The 21,725-nt window shown below is 34.1% G+C and overlaps 1 protein-coding gene across 1 annotated transcript in view; it reads left to right on the top strand.

The window, feature by feature from the left end:
- Positions 1–13,522, top strand: part of Pex1 (peroxisomal biogenesis factor 1) — a 32,923-nt gene extending 19,401 nt beyond the window's left edge. Inside the window, exons 9-14 of the mRNA XM_072532555.1 lie at positions 37–236; positions 297–356; positions 2,290–2,476; positions 5,047–5,217; positions 13,227–13,330; positions 13,385–13,522. Coding sequence (XP_072388656.1) covers positions 37–236; positions 297–356; positions 2,290–2,476; positions 5,047–5,217; positions 13,227–13,330; positions 13,385–13,454 — 792 coding nt within the window. The 3' untranslated portion in view covers positions 13,455–13,522. The remainder of the gene's footprint in view (positions 1–36; positions 237–296; positions 357–2,289; positions 2,477–5,046; positions 5,218–13,226; positions 13,331–13,384) is intronic.
- Positions 13,523–21,725: the final 8,203 nt, after the last annotated feature.

The raw sequence follows: 21,725 nt of genomic DNA, 5'->3' as shown, positions 1-21,725 counted from the left end.
AGATAATGTTTTCATGCTTATTTACGCATATTGCAGTATCCAAACATTTTTTCTAACGCTCCACTTCGGCTTCAATCTGGGCTATTACTTTATGGACCTCCAGGCACTGGTAAAACTCTAATTGCAGCTGCAGCGGCGAAACAGTGCGGATTGAGGTTAATTTCTGTTAAAGGCCCAGAATTATTATCCAAATACATTGGCGCTAGTGAGCAGGCAGTTAGGGATATATTTCAAAAGTACGGTAACTATGTCATTTAAAATCAACTCAATGCTTCTATTTTATTTATTTTTTTTAGAGCTCAGAGCGCAAGACCCTGCATATTATTTTTTGACGAATTTGATAGTTTAGCACCCAGGTAAATATTTTGTGGTAATTTAGATTTTTTAGTTACAGAAATCAGCAACTAGAATATAGAAAATTAATAGTGCACTATTCTGGAGAGGAATATCGATTTTTATAGTTACAAGAAATGCTAAAATTAAATTCAAGCTTTTTTATTTACACTATCACGGTATCATCTCTTAATTTTACAATTATAGCTTTTATCATTGTTTTAAACGGAAAGATAATTTCTGTTTCTATTTTAAGAGGACGTATCAACTGCAGAAGTTGTTATTACTTATATTGAAAACGATGAATTTAAAGGTTGAATTGCGGAGGTTTGATCGGTCAATAATTGGCAAATGAAAGTCGTCAACTACTTCATTGATTTACTAGAATACGGTTCGCTTTTGTTCTTTTTTTTTAAAGCATTATCAGTTCTCTACAAATAGAAATGATCTTAGAATATAAGTAAAAAACGAACAGTGCTCATACTTACAAAAAAAAATTGTAGGCTTTTTAGATGTTATAAAAACTCTACGATAACTTAACATTAAAACTTAATAAACTAAACGAGAAACAAAAACACAAGAAAAACTGTAACAGAGGACTATTGTTCATTTATTTTATTTGTTGATTTTTTTTTTATTTAATTTGATGGCTTCATTTGGATGTTAGTTTAAGCTCTTTCAAGGGTCAAACCACAATAATCTTTTCAATTGTTTTCTATCCATTGTAGAATGTCATAATTTCACATGTGGCTTGCTTTCGTAAATGTGTTTATTTGCACTGCAGTGAAGTACGATTATCGAGGGAATTGGTAAACGAAAAGGGACCGACCTTTTTTAAAAAAGGATTTATTTTTTTCCTTCCTTTTATTTAATGTATTATATACTCAATGCAAAATGGACCGATTTGGAGTATTATTTAAAAAAAAAGGAAGAAGAATAGGAATAGTTCGTGTCCTGTAAGGGTTTTTTTTTTATTTGTTTTGTTTGATGAGAGAGTGATATATCTGGCTCAAGTTGTCGATGTCCGTTGAAATGGTATGTTGTGCTAGGGCACAAGATGGTTTAGAAATCCTAATGTCGCTTTTGTGTGACGTTAGTCAACCTTGAAGAGAGCGGCTGGTCCGGCCAATGTAGCAAGAGTTGCACTCTCACAGGGTATATGATCGACGACATTAGTTTGTTCTAGAGGGGCCAATGGAGTTTTTGTCTTCAACAATAACTTTCCTAAGGTTCTTGTGTTTTTTAAGGCTATTTTAACGGGTAAGTTTTTAAAAAATTTGTTAAGCTTGTTCGTGTTTTGTGGGAAGTACGGGAGCGAAGCATATTTTGTGGTTTGTTCAGGAGTGAGAGGGGAATTATTCATCTGTATTTTATTGGAAATGGACGCTGATGTTAGCCCGTTGGGTGTGTCAAATTTATTGATGATGGATGCCGGATAGGAGTTATCTATGAGAATGGACTTCAGTGGATTGAGAGATTCTTCTTTTTAAAGAGGGCTTGTCTCACAAAAGCGACGTTAGGATTTCGAAACCATCTTGTGCCCTTGCATAACATGCCATTTCAATTAAACAAAATTATCGATTTCATGAATACCAAAATTCTGTGCAAACAACAAAATTATCACAAACGGTACATCCTTGAAATGTGCCAAATTCTCAAACATCCAGCGTCTCTAAATAAAAGAACGACTTTCATTTGTCAATTATTGACCGATCATACTTCTGCAATTCAAACTATGAATATATTTTAAATTTAATTAACGGTCGTGTTCTTTGCAATATATATATATATATATATATATATATATATATATATATATATATATATATATATATATATATATATATATATATATATATATATATATATATATATATATATATATATATATATATATATATATAGTCTTAACCCGAGGTAGCCACACCTTATCAATATATATCTTAACTGTTTTAGACGTGGTCATGACAATACAGGCGTAACGGATAGAGTAGTGAATCAACTACTTACACAATTAGATGGTGTCGAATCTTTGACAGGTGTTTGCGTTTTGGCAGCTACTTCGAGACCTGATCTTTTGGATTCGGCATTGCTGAGACCCGGAAGGCTCGACAAGCAGTTATTATGTCCCCTACCCAATGAGGTAAAGTACTAAATTCAAACATTTTAATTTTAGATAGGCAAAATTTGCAAAAAAAATTAAAGGAATTAAATAAATAAATAAATTAATGAATTAACAAAAATAAATCAAAATTAATTAAAGAACAAATGTCTAGTACGAATAGTTAACATAATTAGCAAAGTCAAAATACCGGTACAATATATCCCCATATTAAAAATGATAGAGAATTGACGGATGTCGCTTTGACGGCAGATTGCAGCTCTGTGCGCGAACCACTGAAAGTGGGAAGTATTTTGGAGATATTAGTTGGACCTTTCGGGTTTGAATTTGAATTAGCTCGAGCGTCTGACGAGGTAAAGATACCCAAGTAACAGTTATATTGCTCTATTGATTCCGATTCAAACGCGAAAGGTTTGCTTTTCCCAATAATTGCCCCAAGTAATTTCATAAAAAAAGCAATTTTTTTACCTGTCAACAAGTATATGCCAAACTTTTTTATCTAGTCACATAAAAACTATTTTTACTTTTTATAGCATGTTGCAATTTTATGACTGGTTTAGTGTTGTCCATAGATTCTCATCACATATTTATAGACTACAAAGCAGCCTACGACTCTTTGAATAGAAGAGAAATATTCAAAGCAATGAAAGTGCTAGGAATACCAAATCAGTTGGTAAATTTAACAAAACTAAGTCTTGAAAAAGTTGAATGTAAAGTACGAATTCAGGGGGAACTGTCTGAACCTTTTAAAACAAATAACGGGCTGTGCCAGGGAGATCCTCTCTCTTCTATACTGTTCAATCTGGCCATGGAAAAAGTATGTCACAAATCACAACCATTGGTTCAATATAATAAATGAGTAGAAATCCTTGCCTATGCTGATGATATCAATATTGTTGCGGAAAACGCTGTACGAAAAGATCAGCTACAAAAATGGGTTTAAAAATAAATACCAACAAAACGAAGTATATGAAAGTAAGCACGCAACCACAAATCCTACGACCACTTGATATAGAAAACGACGTCATCGAAGCAATAAACGAATCTACTTCATAAATCCACAGTTATATAGAGAAATACAAAAATAAAACTCTACAAAACAATAATGCGCACAGTCCTAACATATGGTTCAGAGACATAGACTCTAACAAATAGTAATGAAAACATGTTAGGATGTTTCGAAAGAAAAGTACTATGTACTAATGGAGCAGTGAATGACAATGGCGTGTGGAGAAAATGATACAACTCGAATATACTAGGAACCAGATATCGTAAAACATATTAAGATAGGACGTCTGAGGTGGATAGGGCATGTAATGCGGATGGAACAAAATGTCAGCCAGAAAAACGCTCCCTGATAGACCCATTGGTCAGAGATGAATAGGAAGACCCAGAACAAGGTTCCTTGATAAGATCGATGAAAACATGAGAAATATGGGAATACGTGCTTGGTGGAGGAAGGCGATGGATAGGGACGACTGGAGAAAAATTCTTGAGGAGTCAAGGACCCATGCAGGACCCAAGTTTCTTATTTTTCATACCTGTGATACTAAGGATATAAGGTAGTAACGTTATATAACATGGCGACAAAATTGATGGATTATTATTATTATATATATATTTAGAGATTCTACAGTATTCACTGCCTTCCCTCGCTTAACCGTTTCCATCTCTCTCTGTTGTTCCATTCTCCATCGTTCAGTCCTCTCTTACTCATGGCGTCGTCTACTTCGTTCCTCCAGGATTTTCGGGGTCGTCCTCTTTTCCTCCTTCCTATGGGGCTCCATTCGGTTATTTTCTTTATCCATCTGCTGTCGCTAGTTCTTCTTACATGTCCATACCACTTTAGTCTTTTTTGTTCTATATATGTTAGTATGTCTGTTTCTATTGATGTTCTTTGCTTTATTTCGTCATTACTTCTCCTATCCATTCTTGTTACTCTGCAGCATCTTCGCAGGCATTCCATCTCTGTTGCTACTATCTTACTGTTGGTTTTCTTGTTTATGATCCAATTTTCAGCCCCATATGTCATAATACTTCTCACTAATGTTTTATAAATCTGCGTTTTTGTCTTCATATTTAGGTGTCTATCCCACCATACTGAGTTAAGTTGTCGGATTGCTGTTCTTGTTTGTCCTAATCTTTGTGTAATTTCTTCCTCTGTTGTTGCCTTTTTCGTGATTATAAACCCCAGGTATTTGAATTTATCCTTTCCTTTGATTGTTACGTTGTCATCAATCTGTAGATCTTCTATGTCTTCTTCACTTGTAGATAGGTACTCTGTTTTCGCGAGGTTAATTTCTAGGCCAGCCTTGGTATATTCTTCTTGTAGTTTTTTCATCATGTAGCTGAGGTCTATTATTATTAATATTAATATTAATATTAATATTGTTATAATTAAATGGAAAGTTATTTTAAATCAAATGCTATTGCTACTTTTCATAATTATTCGGATTTTTGCAATTATTTCATACAACGGGCAAAAAATCTAAATATATGACACTCCGAATACACTCAGCAATATCACTCTTTTATATTTAATGATATAGGTATAATTAAAAAATAAGTCTACTTATATATTTCTTTTATAGGGAGATAGGTTCGAAATTTTGAAGGTACTCTCTAAAAATCTGAATTTAAGTGATGATGTATCATTGGAACACATTTCTATGAAAACAGAAAATTATTCAGGAGCTGATTTACAGTCTCTTCTTTATTCAGCCCACATGTTAACCATTGATTATTCTTTTGAAAATGATAAGGTAAGATACAATTTCTTTTCTTTATTTTCAGTTATAAAGTTTGAACTAGTGCATGTGTGATAGATAAAAATAATAAAAACATAAAGTAACAAAAGTGTTTGATAACATTTCTTAACAGAATTCAATGAAGATGTGGTTTTTCCAAGTACGTTGTCTATCAAGATGAACACCGAGGTATTTTGCATTCTCGGATTGTGGTATAGAACATGTCAGACGTTTAGTTATAAAAGTTGTATGGCTTGATTTGCTTTCATTAACCCTGATTCGCCATTTTCTTAACCACATCTAAATGGTGTTTAGGTGAACTTGTAACTTTCTAGATGCTTCGATCGAATTTGTGTGCGACGAGAGGATGACGGTGTCATCAGCAAATTTTGCCAAGGAACACTGATCAGAAGTGGGTAGGACGGTCGTGTGCAATAGATATGAGTGCAAGGCGCACCTTGCACACTACCTTGAGGTACGCCGGAGTTTATAGATCTCAATGCTTTACTACCGTACTGCATTTTATCTGGACATATCTGTCTTTTATGTAGGATTTAAATATCCTATAGTATTCAGATGGTAGTTGTTAGCAAACCTGTACTTTGTCAAACTTTATCAAAAGATTGTGTGATGTCCAAGAAGACTGCAGAACAATAGGTTTTCATCCAAACACTGGTTTGTGATATTAACACCACTGTGCACTTGGTCAACTGCAGCGTGTTTATATCGAAAACCAAATTGGTAGTCAGGAACTAAGCAGTTTTCTTCTAAGAAAGAACTTAATTTCTTTATTATGAGTTTCACAAGAATTTTAGCAAGAATTGGTAGTAAACCAATGATTGTATTCCACTGATATCTGAAAGGTATTTTCCAAGTGTTCGCGAAATATATTTGCCTTTTCGTCATCAGTGCGTGCCCAATGTCCGTTACTCATTTATGATAGGTGGTATATGTTGTGGTGGTGGTTATACGCTACAGAATGGTCAAGTGCTACATATGGTCCATCTTGCTTTATGGCATGGAAACGTGGACTTTGAAAAAAACCTCTATCAACAAACTTGAAGCATTTGAAATGTGGTCATTGATAAGAATGATGCGCATACTTTGGGTGGATAGAGTTCGAAACGATGACGTCCTTAAGAGAGCCGGCGTGGAAAGAGAACTCTTTGAATTAATTAAAAAACGCAAGATTGGTTACCTTGGGCACATATTAAGAGGAGCAAAATATGAAATACCACAGTTAATCCTACAAGGGAAGATCGAAGGTAGGAGAGGAGCCGGCCGCGAACAATTATCCTGGTTAAGGAATATTAAAGAATGGACAGGAATACACAATACAGGCGAGCTGTGTCACGCCGCCAAGAACAGAATTCTAGTAATGAGATAGTCGCCTACGCACTTTGGTGTATGGCATGTTAAGAAGAAGAAGGTATATGTTGTGACCGTAACAATTTTCTGGTAACCTTCCAACGGGTGTAATCTGTGGCTTCTAGTGGCAATAACTCTCTCAGGTATTTTGCAGTTGATGTGTTTTTTTTAGATCACTTAGCATTTTTTCAGGTCTTTTGCTGCTTTGATAAATGCAGCTTTATTGGTTGGTGTTCGATTCTTTTGTCATGTCTTTCTTGAAATTCTCTTTTCTCCAATTTTTTGTGTAATGGCATCAAAATTAAACTCCTTGTTAGGTTTATTTTTTAGAAAATTGATTTGCTTTATTGTGTGTTTGGGAGGGAAGTATAATGATGATATAGTGATTGGTCCACTCCAGTCTTTAATTACTATGTTTTTTTTTTCCTGCAGGTGCGGTATTTTAGTTGCCTGTAGTTCGTAATATTTTATACTGCTTTTGATAATTGTGGCGGAATTGTGTATTCGGAAATAAGCATTATATCAATTTTATTTACAATTAAAAATGTTTTTAACTCTTGGCTGTGTTGAGCCATACTGTTGGCATTCCATATTACCAGTTTAAGTATAATAGCCATTTAAAGGATTCTGGATTTGAGTGCGGCCAGGCGGCTTGATAAATCGTCTAATCTACCTGCTAATCTAGTAATAATGTTTTCTAGTTTATCTATAATGGTGTACATCAGTCTGATTATTTGGCTGAATCTACGTAGTTTGAATCTGCATGATTTGTGTTGTGGGTTGTTGAGATGCTGTAATTTTGTCATTCTATTTGTTCTAATAACGGATGAGTTGTATTTACGGACGGCCAGACATACATAGATAATTCAAGGTTTTCACATTTTAATGTTGTAAAATGGGCGAAAACAATTTAATTAAAAGGCACACTGATTGTGTTTACGTGGATATTAGACTGTGTTATATATTATATTTCAAGTTTTTTTGACAACGATTTCCGAATTGGAACTTGAAAATTCAAAAACAAAAATGTTTTTTTAATTACAATCATTCTGGTTTATTTCCAAAATATAAAATATTTAGCGTGATAACTTTTTTACATCAATATATAAATAACAAGTTTTACTTGGCATCTACACATCAACCATTAACTACGCCTCCATTTTCTAAACTATGCAAAAAAAGGAAGCCCCAAATGGGACTTTATATAATATTTTGTAAATCGTATTCGACATACCAAATTTAATTAACCTGGGCTTGGAACAGAAAGGTAAAAAGCAGCCATTTTAACTATAGAGTAAATTATGTTTCAAGTTATACAAAATGGCTCAGAAAAGGTGTTAATTAACTTTATTAATTGACAATACTCCTTGACAAAACTCAAATAAGGTCTAGAGAGAAAAGAGGGTTACGTTTAAAATATGGTGTGTACATATATATGCATAATGTATCTTCTGAAAAGGATAATTAAAGGTCCTTTGAAAACGAGAAACGCAATCGAAACGAAATTTAAATGAGACCGAGGGAGCATTATGGAAGGAATTAATTGTTTTAGGTAACTTGTGAATGTCGCAAGAAACCTTTGTAGTTTCAAATAAGAGCTGGCTGAATAAATGACTACTTGACGTTAGCGGCATCATATAGTTTTAGTACGGGAGATAACCTAACAATCTTGTTCAAATAAGAACTGTTACTGAAAATAAGCAGAAGTCCCAAATTTTAATTTTTTAGATTATTTTCTTTCATTTTTTTTGTCTTGCAAGTCAGGTGTATTAGGTGTTCATTTGTTAAGCCAAAAATCGTGAGTTGGAGACTGTAGCGTGATAGATAAATTTCTAATGGAATATATTGCCTTGTGGATTCCCATTTGCAAAGAGGTTTATGATATATAATGATGTCTTCAACTAATTGATACATAAATCATTTACTATAAACTGGACCTTATCATAGAGATTCTTGCCGTAAAATAGTGAATAATAAACCTTGTCTAATATTATGAGGTGCGTGGCTGTTTTTTATTAAAAAAAGTGAATGTGTTAAATCAGTCTTTAGTAGTTGAAACATATTCATTTCGATCACTAATTTATATTTGCAAAACAACTTATTTTTTTGTCAACGCATTTTTAGTAGCATTTCATAGCAACTCATGGAATATTTCCTGCTCTACCACAAAAATATTGCACACATATGTTTATTCACAGATAAAGCAAAATTCACGAGGGACGGGGTATACAATCTCAGGACCGGACACATTTGGGCAGAGCAAAATACATTTGCCATAAGGCAAAGTCACTCGCAGCATAACTTTTTTGTTAATGTGTAATGGTGTAGCATATTTCATAACAAATTAATAGGACCATATATTTTACCTCCCACCCTAACCGGTGAAGTTTATTTAGATTTTTTAGAAAATATTTTACCAGTACTGCTAGACGATGAAAGTATCAATACAGGTGGAATATACGAGGCGTGTTTTTTACCTGTACCTTAATCTACTTTTCTACATATTTTTCGTGAATATTGAGGCACTTTTCATAATTTGGCACCCGTTTTTGAATACCCTCCTGATAAAATTCTGCCGCCTGACTTGTTAATCACTGCATCACAAATGTTTTGACTTCGTTATCGTCTTGAAGACGCTGACCGCCCAGGTGTTTCTTCAAGTGCTGGAACAAATGGTAGTCGCTGGGCGCCAGATCAAGGCTGTATATAGGATGATCTAGAGTTTCCCATTTAAATGATTTGATGAGATCTTTGGTCTGATTAGCCACATGTGGACGGGCATTGTCATGCAGCAAAACGATACCCTTACTCAACTTGCCACGTCTTTTGTTCTGGATTGCACGACGCAGATTTTTCAATGTCTCACAATAAGACGCTGCATTGATTGTCTCATTACGAGGCAGAAACTCCATTAGCAATACTCCTTTTCTGTCCCAAAAAACTGTGCACGTGATTTTCCGGGCAGAAATTGTTTGCTTAAACTTCACTCCCTTGGGTGATGATGAATGTCGCCATTCCATGGATTGTTGTTTCGATTTTGGTGTGACGTAGGCCACCCACGTTTCGTCACCAGTAACAATTTGGTCTAAAAAATCTTCACCTTCACTGTGGTACCGCTCAAGGAAAGTCAATGCACTGCCTAAACGTTGGGTTTTGTGCAAATCAGTCAACATTGTTGGAACCCAACGTGAACACAATTTCCGGTAATTCAAGTTCTCGGTAACAATGCGATACAAAACACTACGAGAATACTGAGGAAAGCAGTCGGACAATGATGAAATTGTAAAGCGTCTGTTTTCGCTCACTCCGTTCTTCATCATGCACATTTGTGCGGCCATCTTTAAATTCTCTCACCCATTTCCTTACCATTCCATCACTCATAATGTTTTGTCCGTAACCTTCAACGATCTCACGATGAATATCGATCGGTTTTACGCCTTTAGCACTAAGAAATCGTATAACAGCCCGTACTTCACAGTCAGCGTTACTCACGATTGTTGGAGGCATCTTAAACACTGGAGTAAACAAGTATACAATGAAGAATCAGACTGTAATGGCGTCAGTGCGTAGACAAGAGAAGTTGGTAACCAGCGCTCATGCGCGGAACGCCGACCGTAGCTCTGCGGCGGAATCGCAAAACGGTACTTACTTAAAAAACATGCCTCGTACTATCAATATGATGGTGCTGCACCATATTACAGGCGCATAGTTAGATATTATTTATCCTACAAGTTTCCCAATAGATGGATTTGTAGAGGCGGTCCTCATATTTGGTCTCCACGATCATGTGATTTTCATCCTATCGATTATTATGTTTGGGGATATTTAAAATCAAAAGTTTATAACCATGAAGTACAAAGTAGGGAAGAATTTCTTGAACGGATTCAACACACCTTTCAAGAAATGAAAAATAACCCAGACGAGATTAGGAACTCAGACATTTACAAAAAGAGTAAGACTTTACCTTCAACAAGGCGGTGGTCATTTTGAACGATTACTTTAGTTTTGATAATAGTTATTTTTCTGCAAATTTTTGCTGTTTTTTTTTTTAATTTTCAATTTTGTTTTTACTAGCTGCAAAGTAAATAAGATATTGGCCGTTATCATTCATGTATCTATGTAGGTTATGCCTTCTATTATTATTTTAGTGTCGTTTTTTGGTGTTTTTGGTGTCAGGTCATATGTTTGCTCTACTAATTAGTAAAACTACTCTACTTTGGTGTCCTTGTCTTGATTATTTGTTGGGCAGTGAACATTTATTATGTATAAGCTGAAGAAGCTAGTCTTTATTCGTGTCCTACAAATTCGTTCATTAACTGCTTGAAAATATGTTATGAGGCGTTTTAGTTTATTATCGACTATAAATGCCAACCCAAATCCCTTATTTCCTATGTCTAAACCACTTGACAAGATGGTGTGTGTTTTCGTGTTCCAGATATCCTTTCCTAGTCATCTTGTTTCCTGAATTGTTGCTACACCATTCTTGTATCTTTTCAATTCACTGAGCAAAGCGCTCAACACTCCGGGTATATTGAAAGTTCTAACGTTCAAAGTTAAAAAAAATCCATGTTCTGTTCATAATATCGTTTTCTTAATATCCGTCCATTTCGAGGCTTTTTTTCAGGTTTTGTAGTAATGTTTTGTCGCCCAACCCTCCTCCTTTATCCGGGCAAGCACTTATCAGAGGCGCAGTATATATATATATATATATATATATATATATATATATATATATATATGTTTCATTAAGTTTCTAGGTTTTTAAGGCAATTTTATGTATTATTGTATATTAGGTTTACCTATTTAAATAATAATAAACACTCAAGTTCGATAAAATACTCCCAAAATGCAGAAAAATTATACGTAAAACAACCACGTAGCAGAGCTATTATTTACTAAATAGATTAAAGATATGTTTGAGATGTTAACTTATATCAAGGTTTGAGATTTTCATTTGAAATAACTTGGCATAACCCCCACTAATGACTGGGGTAATTATCACCTCATATTGTCTCACTTCTAGTATAATCGTACTTCGAAAATACCTCACTTATTTACGTCTCTATCTCACTATCTCCTTATTTCACACTAACTTACAAATCTTGGGATAATCTGCAGACGATTGAAGTCGCTAATCTTAATTATGAATCTTAAATGTATTCATAAGTAGCTGCGGCTTTATTAAGACTCCGTTTTACGGTGGGTGTGATTGTAGATTTCTCCACCTACGTTAGCATTTATATTTGCATTGTTAGTTTCCCAGTAATATCCACTAATGGTTTATTCAGTTACGACATTAAAAGGGTTCATTAAAAAGGACATAAAAATAATAATGATATATAATTGAAGGGTCCAGTGGAAAAAGATGAGGTTCAATTTTTTTAAAAAGTCGAGGAAAACGAAATTCAAATCTTCACATCTACTGGTGAAATAGTTTAATTTATGTTAGAACCAATAATTTTAATCACATTTAGAATACAGTATTTAATGTGAAAAACGAAATTAAGATGTATTTATGAAACTTCACACCATTTTAACTGTCACAATATCTAATATTTATTGTCTATCTATCTCATTGTTATTAATAACTGAAAATTTGTTTCACATACTCGTATTCTATTAAAAAGTACCCAAGTAACTCATCATCTTCCTCGTAATCAATGTAAACATCATCGTGAATTTCTAGGGCTAGGGCAACTGTGTTAGTCAATCTTCGTTGGTGAGAAATTTAGTCAGGTTTTGGAGGTCACTAAACTTGGCTAAATCAATAGGAAGGAGCCCATTGTAGGAGTTACGAGATGCTGTCTTGGTAGGGTTTATTTCCTTTATTGTTACACCCCTTTGGTGCCACCCACATTACGTTATTCTTATAAAATGCATCATAAAACGAAGTGTTAATGTAATGATACTGTGGTGTATCAGAGATCTTCAATCTTCGAATCGGTATTATGGGAAATCGATTTGTCGGTTTGTACATTGGTGATAAGTAAAGAGCGGATAAAATGCAAAAAAAAATCTTTAAAACATGCGCATTTTAATGCACATATTATAAAAAAATCCAAATTTTACGAATTCACAAAAATGCATTAAAATGCAAGTTGCATATTATCTGCCCTTTAGTGATAAGTCATTTGGCAACGCCTTGTGAATTCTATCTTACAATCTACAACAGAGTTAAGGTTTGCGTCTGCTTTGACTAATCACATCCCTCCATCCTTGGGGCACTTCTACATATATGATTTTTGATTACTATCACTCCTACTCCTACTACTACCTCCTTATAGCTATGACTACGGATAAAAAAAACTTTCACACAATCCAGTCTTCTTTTTTTTGCGACGGAGTAGTGAAGGAATCGCGGAACAGTATAATTTTTGTTTTGGTCGGAATATCAAGAACAAAAAATTTGCATACTTATTATTGTTTCTGCAATGATATATTTATAATATTTGAATTGCTTTAAACAACCAATATGAGATAATACTTAACATTTAAAAGATGTACGACGCTTTTTACAACACTTAAATAAAAAGTCGCAAACAGTCCGTTTTTCTGAGGCGCCATCCTCAATACAGGTTTTTAATATTTATGTATAAAGTATCTTTGCTTTTATAACGTTTATGTGATGACCTTTATTAATGACCTTTTAATTTTAGGTCGTAACTCAGGACACTAAAATCAATCAAGCTCATTTGGTAGAAGCTTTACGGAAAACAAAACCTTCATTATCCAATCAAGAAAGATTAAAGTATGAAAGAATGTAAGTATTGTTGCGCTGAATATATTTTGTATTATTTTTATGTATATTTTCCAGTTACGCAAAATTCCAAAGTGGATCTACTATAGACGACTTAAAAAGAGGAAGCAAAGCAACTTTAGCTTAGGTTCAAATAGGATTTTTATGTTAGACTTGTTGGTGTTTGTAATTTTTATTAAAGACTTGTTGTAATAATTTTAGTTGTATAATTTTAAGTCTATGTATGGTCTCTATGGACCGTCTGTGTCCAAACGGTCGATCGCGTCAGCGCCTAGAGTCGATCGTGAAAGAATTCAAAATTAAACAGACCCTAGTCAAAATATTCCAGACAGAATGTTACCGAAGCTTCTAGAATGCCTGGTTCATATATAAATAAGTTACGGTGATGGAGCATTATGCCCCTCACAAATGATCTTCTTTAGACATCCCAATCTTAGCAGATACATCATTCATAACGTCACCGAAAGAATTGGCCTTAGACTATGAGACTCCAGCTCCGTGACCGGATAGAGTGGTGTGGTGTTTCCAAAGACACTTGATCTAGCCGTCACCCGTAACAAGGTAAGGAGAAGAATCGGTTAACTTAACGCTCTATGTGGTAAATTTTTGCAGACACATTCACGTACACTAATACACACATACAAAACATACATCAGGCCTGTGATTGAATACAGAGCTAATATATACGCCATGTTCAATCGCGACCTAACACAACAAATGCTATGATTGACACGAGGGATCCTGCTTAAGGTAAACTACAAACGACACGACTACCCGTCGCATCCCATACATCAACTATCAAACATCCAGCCCATAAATGAGAGGCTCTCCTCTCTGAGCAGGAGTTATATGATTAAAACCATTAGAGGTCAAAACTTCAGAGCCCAACATACAATCAAAATTACCTGCTCATCCTTTGGCAATGTATTCATCAGACATCCCAAAAAAAAACTGCTCTTCCTTCCTACTAAATTGCTAACTTTAGCCAGCAACAAACTCCCTGATGAATACATGGACATCCTGGAGGAAACTCCACTTTATTACTGCAATTAACTAAATAGTTCACTTTGCTACGGACAGGGAGGGATCGGTTTTCTGTGGTTTTCCGTTTCCCATTGCACATTTATACCTGTCTCTAGGGAGATAGCAGCCACAGCTGCCCCCACTGCGACTCAATAACTTTCACTAGTATATTAATATTGTTACGATAAATATTATGACGCATAAAACTGTAAATATATTATTTCTAATTCTATTCTATTCTAGTAATTTCGCCGCTCAGCTGAAAGACCTGTTTGCCAACCTGAATTTTCGAGAAGGTCGCCGTCCGAAATCGAAGGGATTCTCGAATAACTGTATTTTATATTTAAGGAGGGAATTTTGTTGGAAAAAGTTAGTCTAAAAAATAATATCGCGCCGAGTTTCGAATTGTAACGCGTATTCTAATAAATGTAAATAAATTATATAATTATTAGTGTGAAATAAATTAGTTATATTGCACAAATAAAGACTTTAATAAACTTGTAAGTGTTATAAATGTAGAACCTTTTGTAATAAATAAAGACAATAAATTAGATTTAATAAAAATATTACAATATTCTTATATTCATTCATATTCATAATTTAATATACTAATAATTTCCGAAAAGGACCGTTTTAGCTCCAAATCTTTCACCTCCGACCACCTTGGACATCTACCTCCTCCGCAGGAACAACATCCACCGATGTTTTAGGTGATAGACACAAACATGACAAACAGAAATGCGACGAAAAGAAAATCTAAACAGAGGCAGAACGACACAACGATAATGAGCATTATGTCAGTGTTTATTAAGTTACGATAAGTCGTTATATGCAAATTAGCAATATTTAAACGCAAATGGGTGCGGCGAAAAAAAGCAGAGTGTACCATTTTAATATCGATTGGGAGGAAGAATTTTTGTTTATCATGTTCAAGGATAAATGTTTTTGCCTCGTTTGTCGATCTTTGGTGACACTGCCCAAACGCGGAAAAATTAAAATTTCCTACATACTGGCGCAACTTATAGAAACTTTATGAAGACGTAACTGTAGTGAAAGAAACATTTATTGTCTTGTCTTTGATTTTCTTAAAACAATTTTTCATTAAATATTTTTGACATTTCAAATAACACAAGACAGGTTTTCATTTCCATTCTTTCTGATTAACATCACAATTTAGGCAGCCAATTAATAATTTTATCTCCGATTATCTATGATTTCACAATTGCACATTTAACTGACATGCTGCCACTTCAGGAATCATTAAGATCCGTTTTCATTACCTTTTTCAAACTTTTTCAAAAAAATGTTAACATTACAATTTTACATTACCAACTTATGCTATTGACTATATCTCATTTAATTCCTACTATGTCCTATTTAATCAAACTACCACATTAATTTATCTTAAGACCCCTGTAAGGTTTATTCAAAATAAAATCTCTCATTTATAAAATATTTTTATTACCAATAACCATAGAACACCCACACTTTTGCAAATAATTCAAAAATATTTATATTACATTAAATACAATTTACCATTACCTCAGACATATACAACCAACTTTACATCTCACCTATTATTTACAATTTCAATACATTTTTCCTCATATTACTTAATTCATCTCAAATTGGAACAGCAACACAATAATATACCGGAAGAATGGATAACAAGTAGGTAGTTAATGGATAACTATTAAAAAAGTACATAAAAACAGCCAGAAAACTACATAGGTATAAGCTTGTTAAATACTACGCTAAACCTTACAACTAAAATTTTACAAGTGCTAATAAATCAGAGAATAAGTTTAGCAGATAAACAACAGGGTTTTCGTAGTGGAAGATAGTGTCTTCTTCTTCTTCTTATGCCGTCCCCATTAACGGAGGTTGGCAACCACATTTTCAAAGGCTTCTCTGTCTTTTGCAACGTGGAATAATTCGTCTACAGTCATGTTTGTCCAGTCTCGAATATTTCGCAGCCATGACTTCCTCTTTCTACCTATTCCCTTTTTGCCACCGACTCTACCCTGCATGATGACCTGCAGAAGACTATATTTATCATTTCTCAGTATGTGTCCAAGGTATGCAGTCTTGCGTACTTTTATTGTTCTCAACAATTTTTTGTCTCGACCCATCCTTCTCAGCACTTCCTCATTGGTGACTCTGGCAGTCCAGGAATTCTCAACATTCTCCGGTATATCCAAAGTTCAAAGTCTTCAAGCTTCTTAACTATTTGCGCTTTTAATGTCCATGTTTCTACCCCGTACAATAATTGCGACCAGACGTAACATTCAACAAACCTCAGTCTCAGCGCAGTATTCAGATTTTTGTCACAAAACAATTGCTTGAATTTTAAGAACGCTGCCCTTGCCATTTCCCACCTGCCATTTCCTTTCATTGGAAGATAGTGTACAGATACAATATTCGTTATAAAGCAAATCACTGAGAAATCACTAGAGTATAATAGACTAATATTTCTGTGTCGGATTGACATAAAGAAAGCGTTTGACAGAGTAAGACTCAAAGATGTAATCCATCTTCTGTATAATAGAGAAGTTCCCCTAAATATTATAAAAACTATCGAAACATCTACCAAAACAACAAAATGAGAGTCAGAATAGATGAACAACTTACAGAACCTATAGAAATAGGCAGCGGAATAAGACAAGGGGATTCATTGAGCCCCATGCTCTTTAATTTGATCATGGATGAAATCATCAAAACCGATAATAAAGGAAGAGGATACAGAATGGGAAACAAAGAAATCTAAATACTTTGTTACGCAGACGACGCAATATGATAGCTCAAGATGAGCAGTCTGCAAAGAGTGGTCCACATATTTATCATTTATTATATATATATATATATATATATATATATATATATATATATATATATATATATATATAAACTAAAACAATAGTGGTCAGCAAAGAACCAATCAGATGTAAAATAGAAATTGATGGTATCAGTATTGAACAAGTAATGGAAATAAAATACCTGGGAATTACACTGTCTAGCTATGGAGACTTGGACAAAGAAGTGAGAGATCAAGTACAAAATCAAATAGACTGACAGGATGCCTTAATAATACTATGTGGCGAAACAGACACATTAACACTGAGATGAAGTCAAGAATTTATAAAGCCAGTGTATGACATATGCCTTAGAAACAAGACCCAACGCAGCCACAACGCAAAGGCCACTGGAAACGGTAGAGATGAGGGTACTGCGAAGAATTACAAGAAATACGCTGAGAGATCGAAAGAGAAGTGAAGACATTAGAAGAAAATGTAACGTACAGTGTATAAATGAATGGACACAAAAAAGAAAAAAGAATGGAATAACCACAAAAGCAGGATGGAGAAGACCCGTGTCGTCAAAATAGCAAGAGAAGCACCAATCGACAGGAGAAGTATCGGACGACCGCGCAAAAGATGGAGTGACAACCTTCCATAGAGGTATTAATCCGCCAATGAGCAAGCAGAATTGCTTATAAAGAGGAAGAAGAGGAAGAAGAATCTCAAACTTTATTTTCTTAATATATTGATATAATTATGTATACATTCTTAACCATCAGTCTATAAGATAAATCTCCTTTACATTTTATTACTCCATCGACAGATGGGTCCTTGACGTTACTTACTTTTTAAAAGCAAACTATCGATCATGGTCTGAATGTTATTGTCATTTAAACAGTAAATTATTATTTTTAGCATCTCAGATCAGTTGGCAAACTCGCATACCATCTCGCATGAAAAATTTTATTTCGAGTAGGGACATACTGTTCCCGGAGAGTTATATCCATTTTCATCGGCATTATGCCGTCTAATTTAATACTTTTAAGTATGTTATCTGCAATTTGAACCCAACCACTATTTGGTTTTGCGGTTAGTAGTGCAAGTATTCTAAAGTAAGTAATCTAAACCACATTTTTCAACAATAAAAATTTTACATTCACGTTTTTCTTAACTTCGTGGGATTACTTACTTTTCAGGTTCACTGAAGATGTACTGATAAGTCCGAAAACGTTCTGAATTTTATTATAATCCATTTTAATTTTTTATTCAAATATTATATTGTACTAATATGGTATATAGCTAATATACTAATATGGTATACAGCCAACTCCCAAGAACTATCACATTTTAAGCTTATATATGGAGTCACTTCACAATGTAAATAAACATTTTGCACCAAAATTTTGTCAGTGATTCAAATGAAAGTTTGTTAGTAAAATTATATTCCTTGCGTAATTTATATTATTACAGTTGTATAAATATAGTAATGACAAAATATATTTTTATTTTTCATGTCGCTATAATACAATTAGAAAATACGGTCCTGATTACAATTTGAAATATAACGTATTTTAACCAGATATACTAATACTATATTAATCTTTTTTCTTTCGTGAAAAGCCAAAGACCCTCAACAGTTTTCCACTTTCAGGCCTTTCACACCCTGAATAGGGATCCCATAATTAAATGTGTAAATATTCAACGGTTCTAGTTAAGTCTCTATTCATCATCGTATACTTTTTAGCAGTTTTTAAAACTTAGCTGTAAAAAGACTTTTTGAATGACGACGTGCGCGAATGGCTGAGTTTAAATTAGGGGTATTGAATAAGAAGAAGCGGTTACAAGACGGACAAATTGTCGTTTATATTTTTTCAAATGCGCTATTTTAAATTAATTGCAACAGCCAGCAGTTCTAAACATGTTTGTCCAATGCGTTGAAAACAAGAATCAGAATTAGACAAAAATCAAAACTTTTCAATCCACATTCACAACAAAATATTTAAAAGAGATAGTAAATAATGAAAACACCATAACAAAAAATATAAGGATTGAAGCACAATTGAATGAAATACTTTCAAAGTTAGCGCCGTTAGTTAGTTCAAAGCGCCACGGAACTAGCGCCACCAGTTGGTGTCGTTACGGAACTAGCGCCACACGATGGCGTCGTTACGGAACTAGCGCCACACGATGGCGTCGTCACGGGTAGAGTCACAAAATAGCGGTTCTTCACATCGATTCATTACTCTCGATCAATACGTTTCTATTCATCACACATTTTTTTTTATAGCCCTTTTTCTATCCGAATTGTCGAATAAAGGCCTCTCCCATTTCTCGCCATTCATCCCTGTTATGTGCTAGGCGTTTCCACATTGGTCCTACGACTCTTTTGATATCGTCGCTCCAGCGCATTTGAGGTCTTCTGCTTGGTCTCTTCGCATCGTACGGTCGCCAGTTTCCGACTTCTTTGTTCCATCTACCATCTTCGAGACGTTCGTTGTGTCCAGCCCATTTCCATTTTAATTTAGCTGCTTGTTTCGCGGCGTCCTTTATTTTTGTTTTGTTCCGAAACGCTTCGTTCGTTTGCCAATCTATTAGTGAGATACCAAGCATCTGTTGTTCCATGGCTCGCTGAGTTTTTCGAATCTTGTCCATGTTCTTTTTTGTGAATGTCCAGGTTTGAGCTCCGTAAGTGAGAACGGGAAGGATACAAGAATCGAACACTTTGGTTCGAAGGTTTTGGGGTATCTTTTTGTCTTTCAGTATGTATGAGAGTTTTCCAAATGCGGCCCATCCCATTCTTACTCGTCTGCTTATTTCGGTAGTTTAGTTTTCTTTGTTTACCTTGATATTCTGACCCAGATATATGTATTCTTCTACATGTTCCACTTTTGTTCCTTGGATGGTTATCGTCGGTTGATCATCTTTATTCGACATTAGCTTAGTTTTACTCAGATTCATTTTCAGTCCTTTTTTTAAGGATTCCGTATGAAGCTCATCGATCATCGTCTTCAGTTCTTTACATTTATTATAAGTAGGTTTAAATCAAAAACTGCATAAAAAATAAATAACAAAATACAGACATTAGATTAAAAGTAAAAAAATAAAACAAAATATTTGTCAATAAAAGATTCGATTCACAACCATTGTCAAAATTTAAAAGTCATAAATGGCCTCCAATTAAGAAGCATTTTGAATCATCCGTTTAAATTCTTAACACACTTCTCGTTTTAAAATAATTTTTTAAATTTGCTATCATATGATATTTATTTATATTTTATTATAATTTAATATTTCGTTTGAATTTGACAGATCGGTCAGAAGTAATCAACGCATGCTTTGTTAATACGTCAACAGGTGTCGACATCAATTATTTGTATATAATATAATTTATTTAAAATATAATTAGTAAATAAGTAATAAAAGCACTTTATTATATTTTAAAAATATTATTTAAATTTTAAAAATATAGAAAACAGTATAAAGCTTCGCACTAGTCTACTACACCGCCTACTGTAACATCTTTTTTTAAGTCACATAATAGTCATATTTTAGAAATATATAAATAGTTGGTTAAGGAAATAATATATGAAGTACATAAAAAGGAGGAATGGTTAAGTGCTATATTTGATCTGTACTTTTGTATGGAGCAGAAGTGTGAAGTAGCAAGTATAAACAGAATTGAAGCATTGAAAATGTGGATTCATAGACGGATGGTGAAGATACCTTGGATACTAAGAAAAACTAATGAGGAAGTACTAAGGAGGGTCACCAAAGATAGAGAATTGCTGAAGACTGTTTGAAAACAACGGAAAATATCTTATCTGGGACATATAGTGAGGGGAAATCGATATAGTATATTACAACTGACCCAGGGAAAATAGAGATGTAGAAAGAAAACAGGTTTCTTGGTTAAAATGGACTTCAAATGCAGGGCACTTATTTCATCTGGCAGACGATCGATTCGCAATGGTGATCGCCAACGTCGGATAACTGTGATATGACACATGAAGAAGAACATAAATAGTTGAAATGAACACATTCCAATACAGATGTCCAGATGTTTAGGGGTAAAAAGTAGCAACCCCTGTGAGATGTAAAACCATGATGTGAACCAGATGTCAACCCCTGTGAAATGAAAAAAGCCAAAACATATTTGCACTATACTTGGTGTAGAAGCAGTCTACATGAAACATCTTAACACAGTAACTAAACTTCTGTGAATCATATTTGTAATTTCCCGAAAAAAAGTCCGGCTTAACTTAGGCCCCGCCCCTTATCAAACTCGCTCTAATGGGAATTTTTATGTTAGTGCTCTAGACATTGTAAAGAACTTAAAAAAAACCAAAAACCAAAAACCGCACACCGCTAAATTTTATTTAAAAAAAAAAAAGAGAAACCTAAACGGATATGGCTGAAATTCTAATCATTTCTTGTTTTTGTCAAGATACGTTTGTATACCAAATTTTACTAAAATAAAATAATTTATGAATTAAAATTTCCCTAATTCTAAAAAGTCAAAAGACCCATGCTAATGTAAAATCGAATCCAATACGGCAACAACCAAGTTATATATGTAA

Source organism: Diabrotica undecimpunctata, chromosome 5 (assembly GCF_040954645.1).
Source record: "Diabrotica undecimpunctata isolate CICGRU chromosome 5, icDiaUnde3, whole genome shotgun sequence".
NCBI lineage: Eukaryota > Metazoa > Arthropoda > Insecta > Coleoptera > Chrysomelidae > Diabrotica > Diabrotica undecimpunctata.
This window is presented reverse-complemented; position numbering and strand designations above follow the sequence as displayed.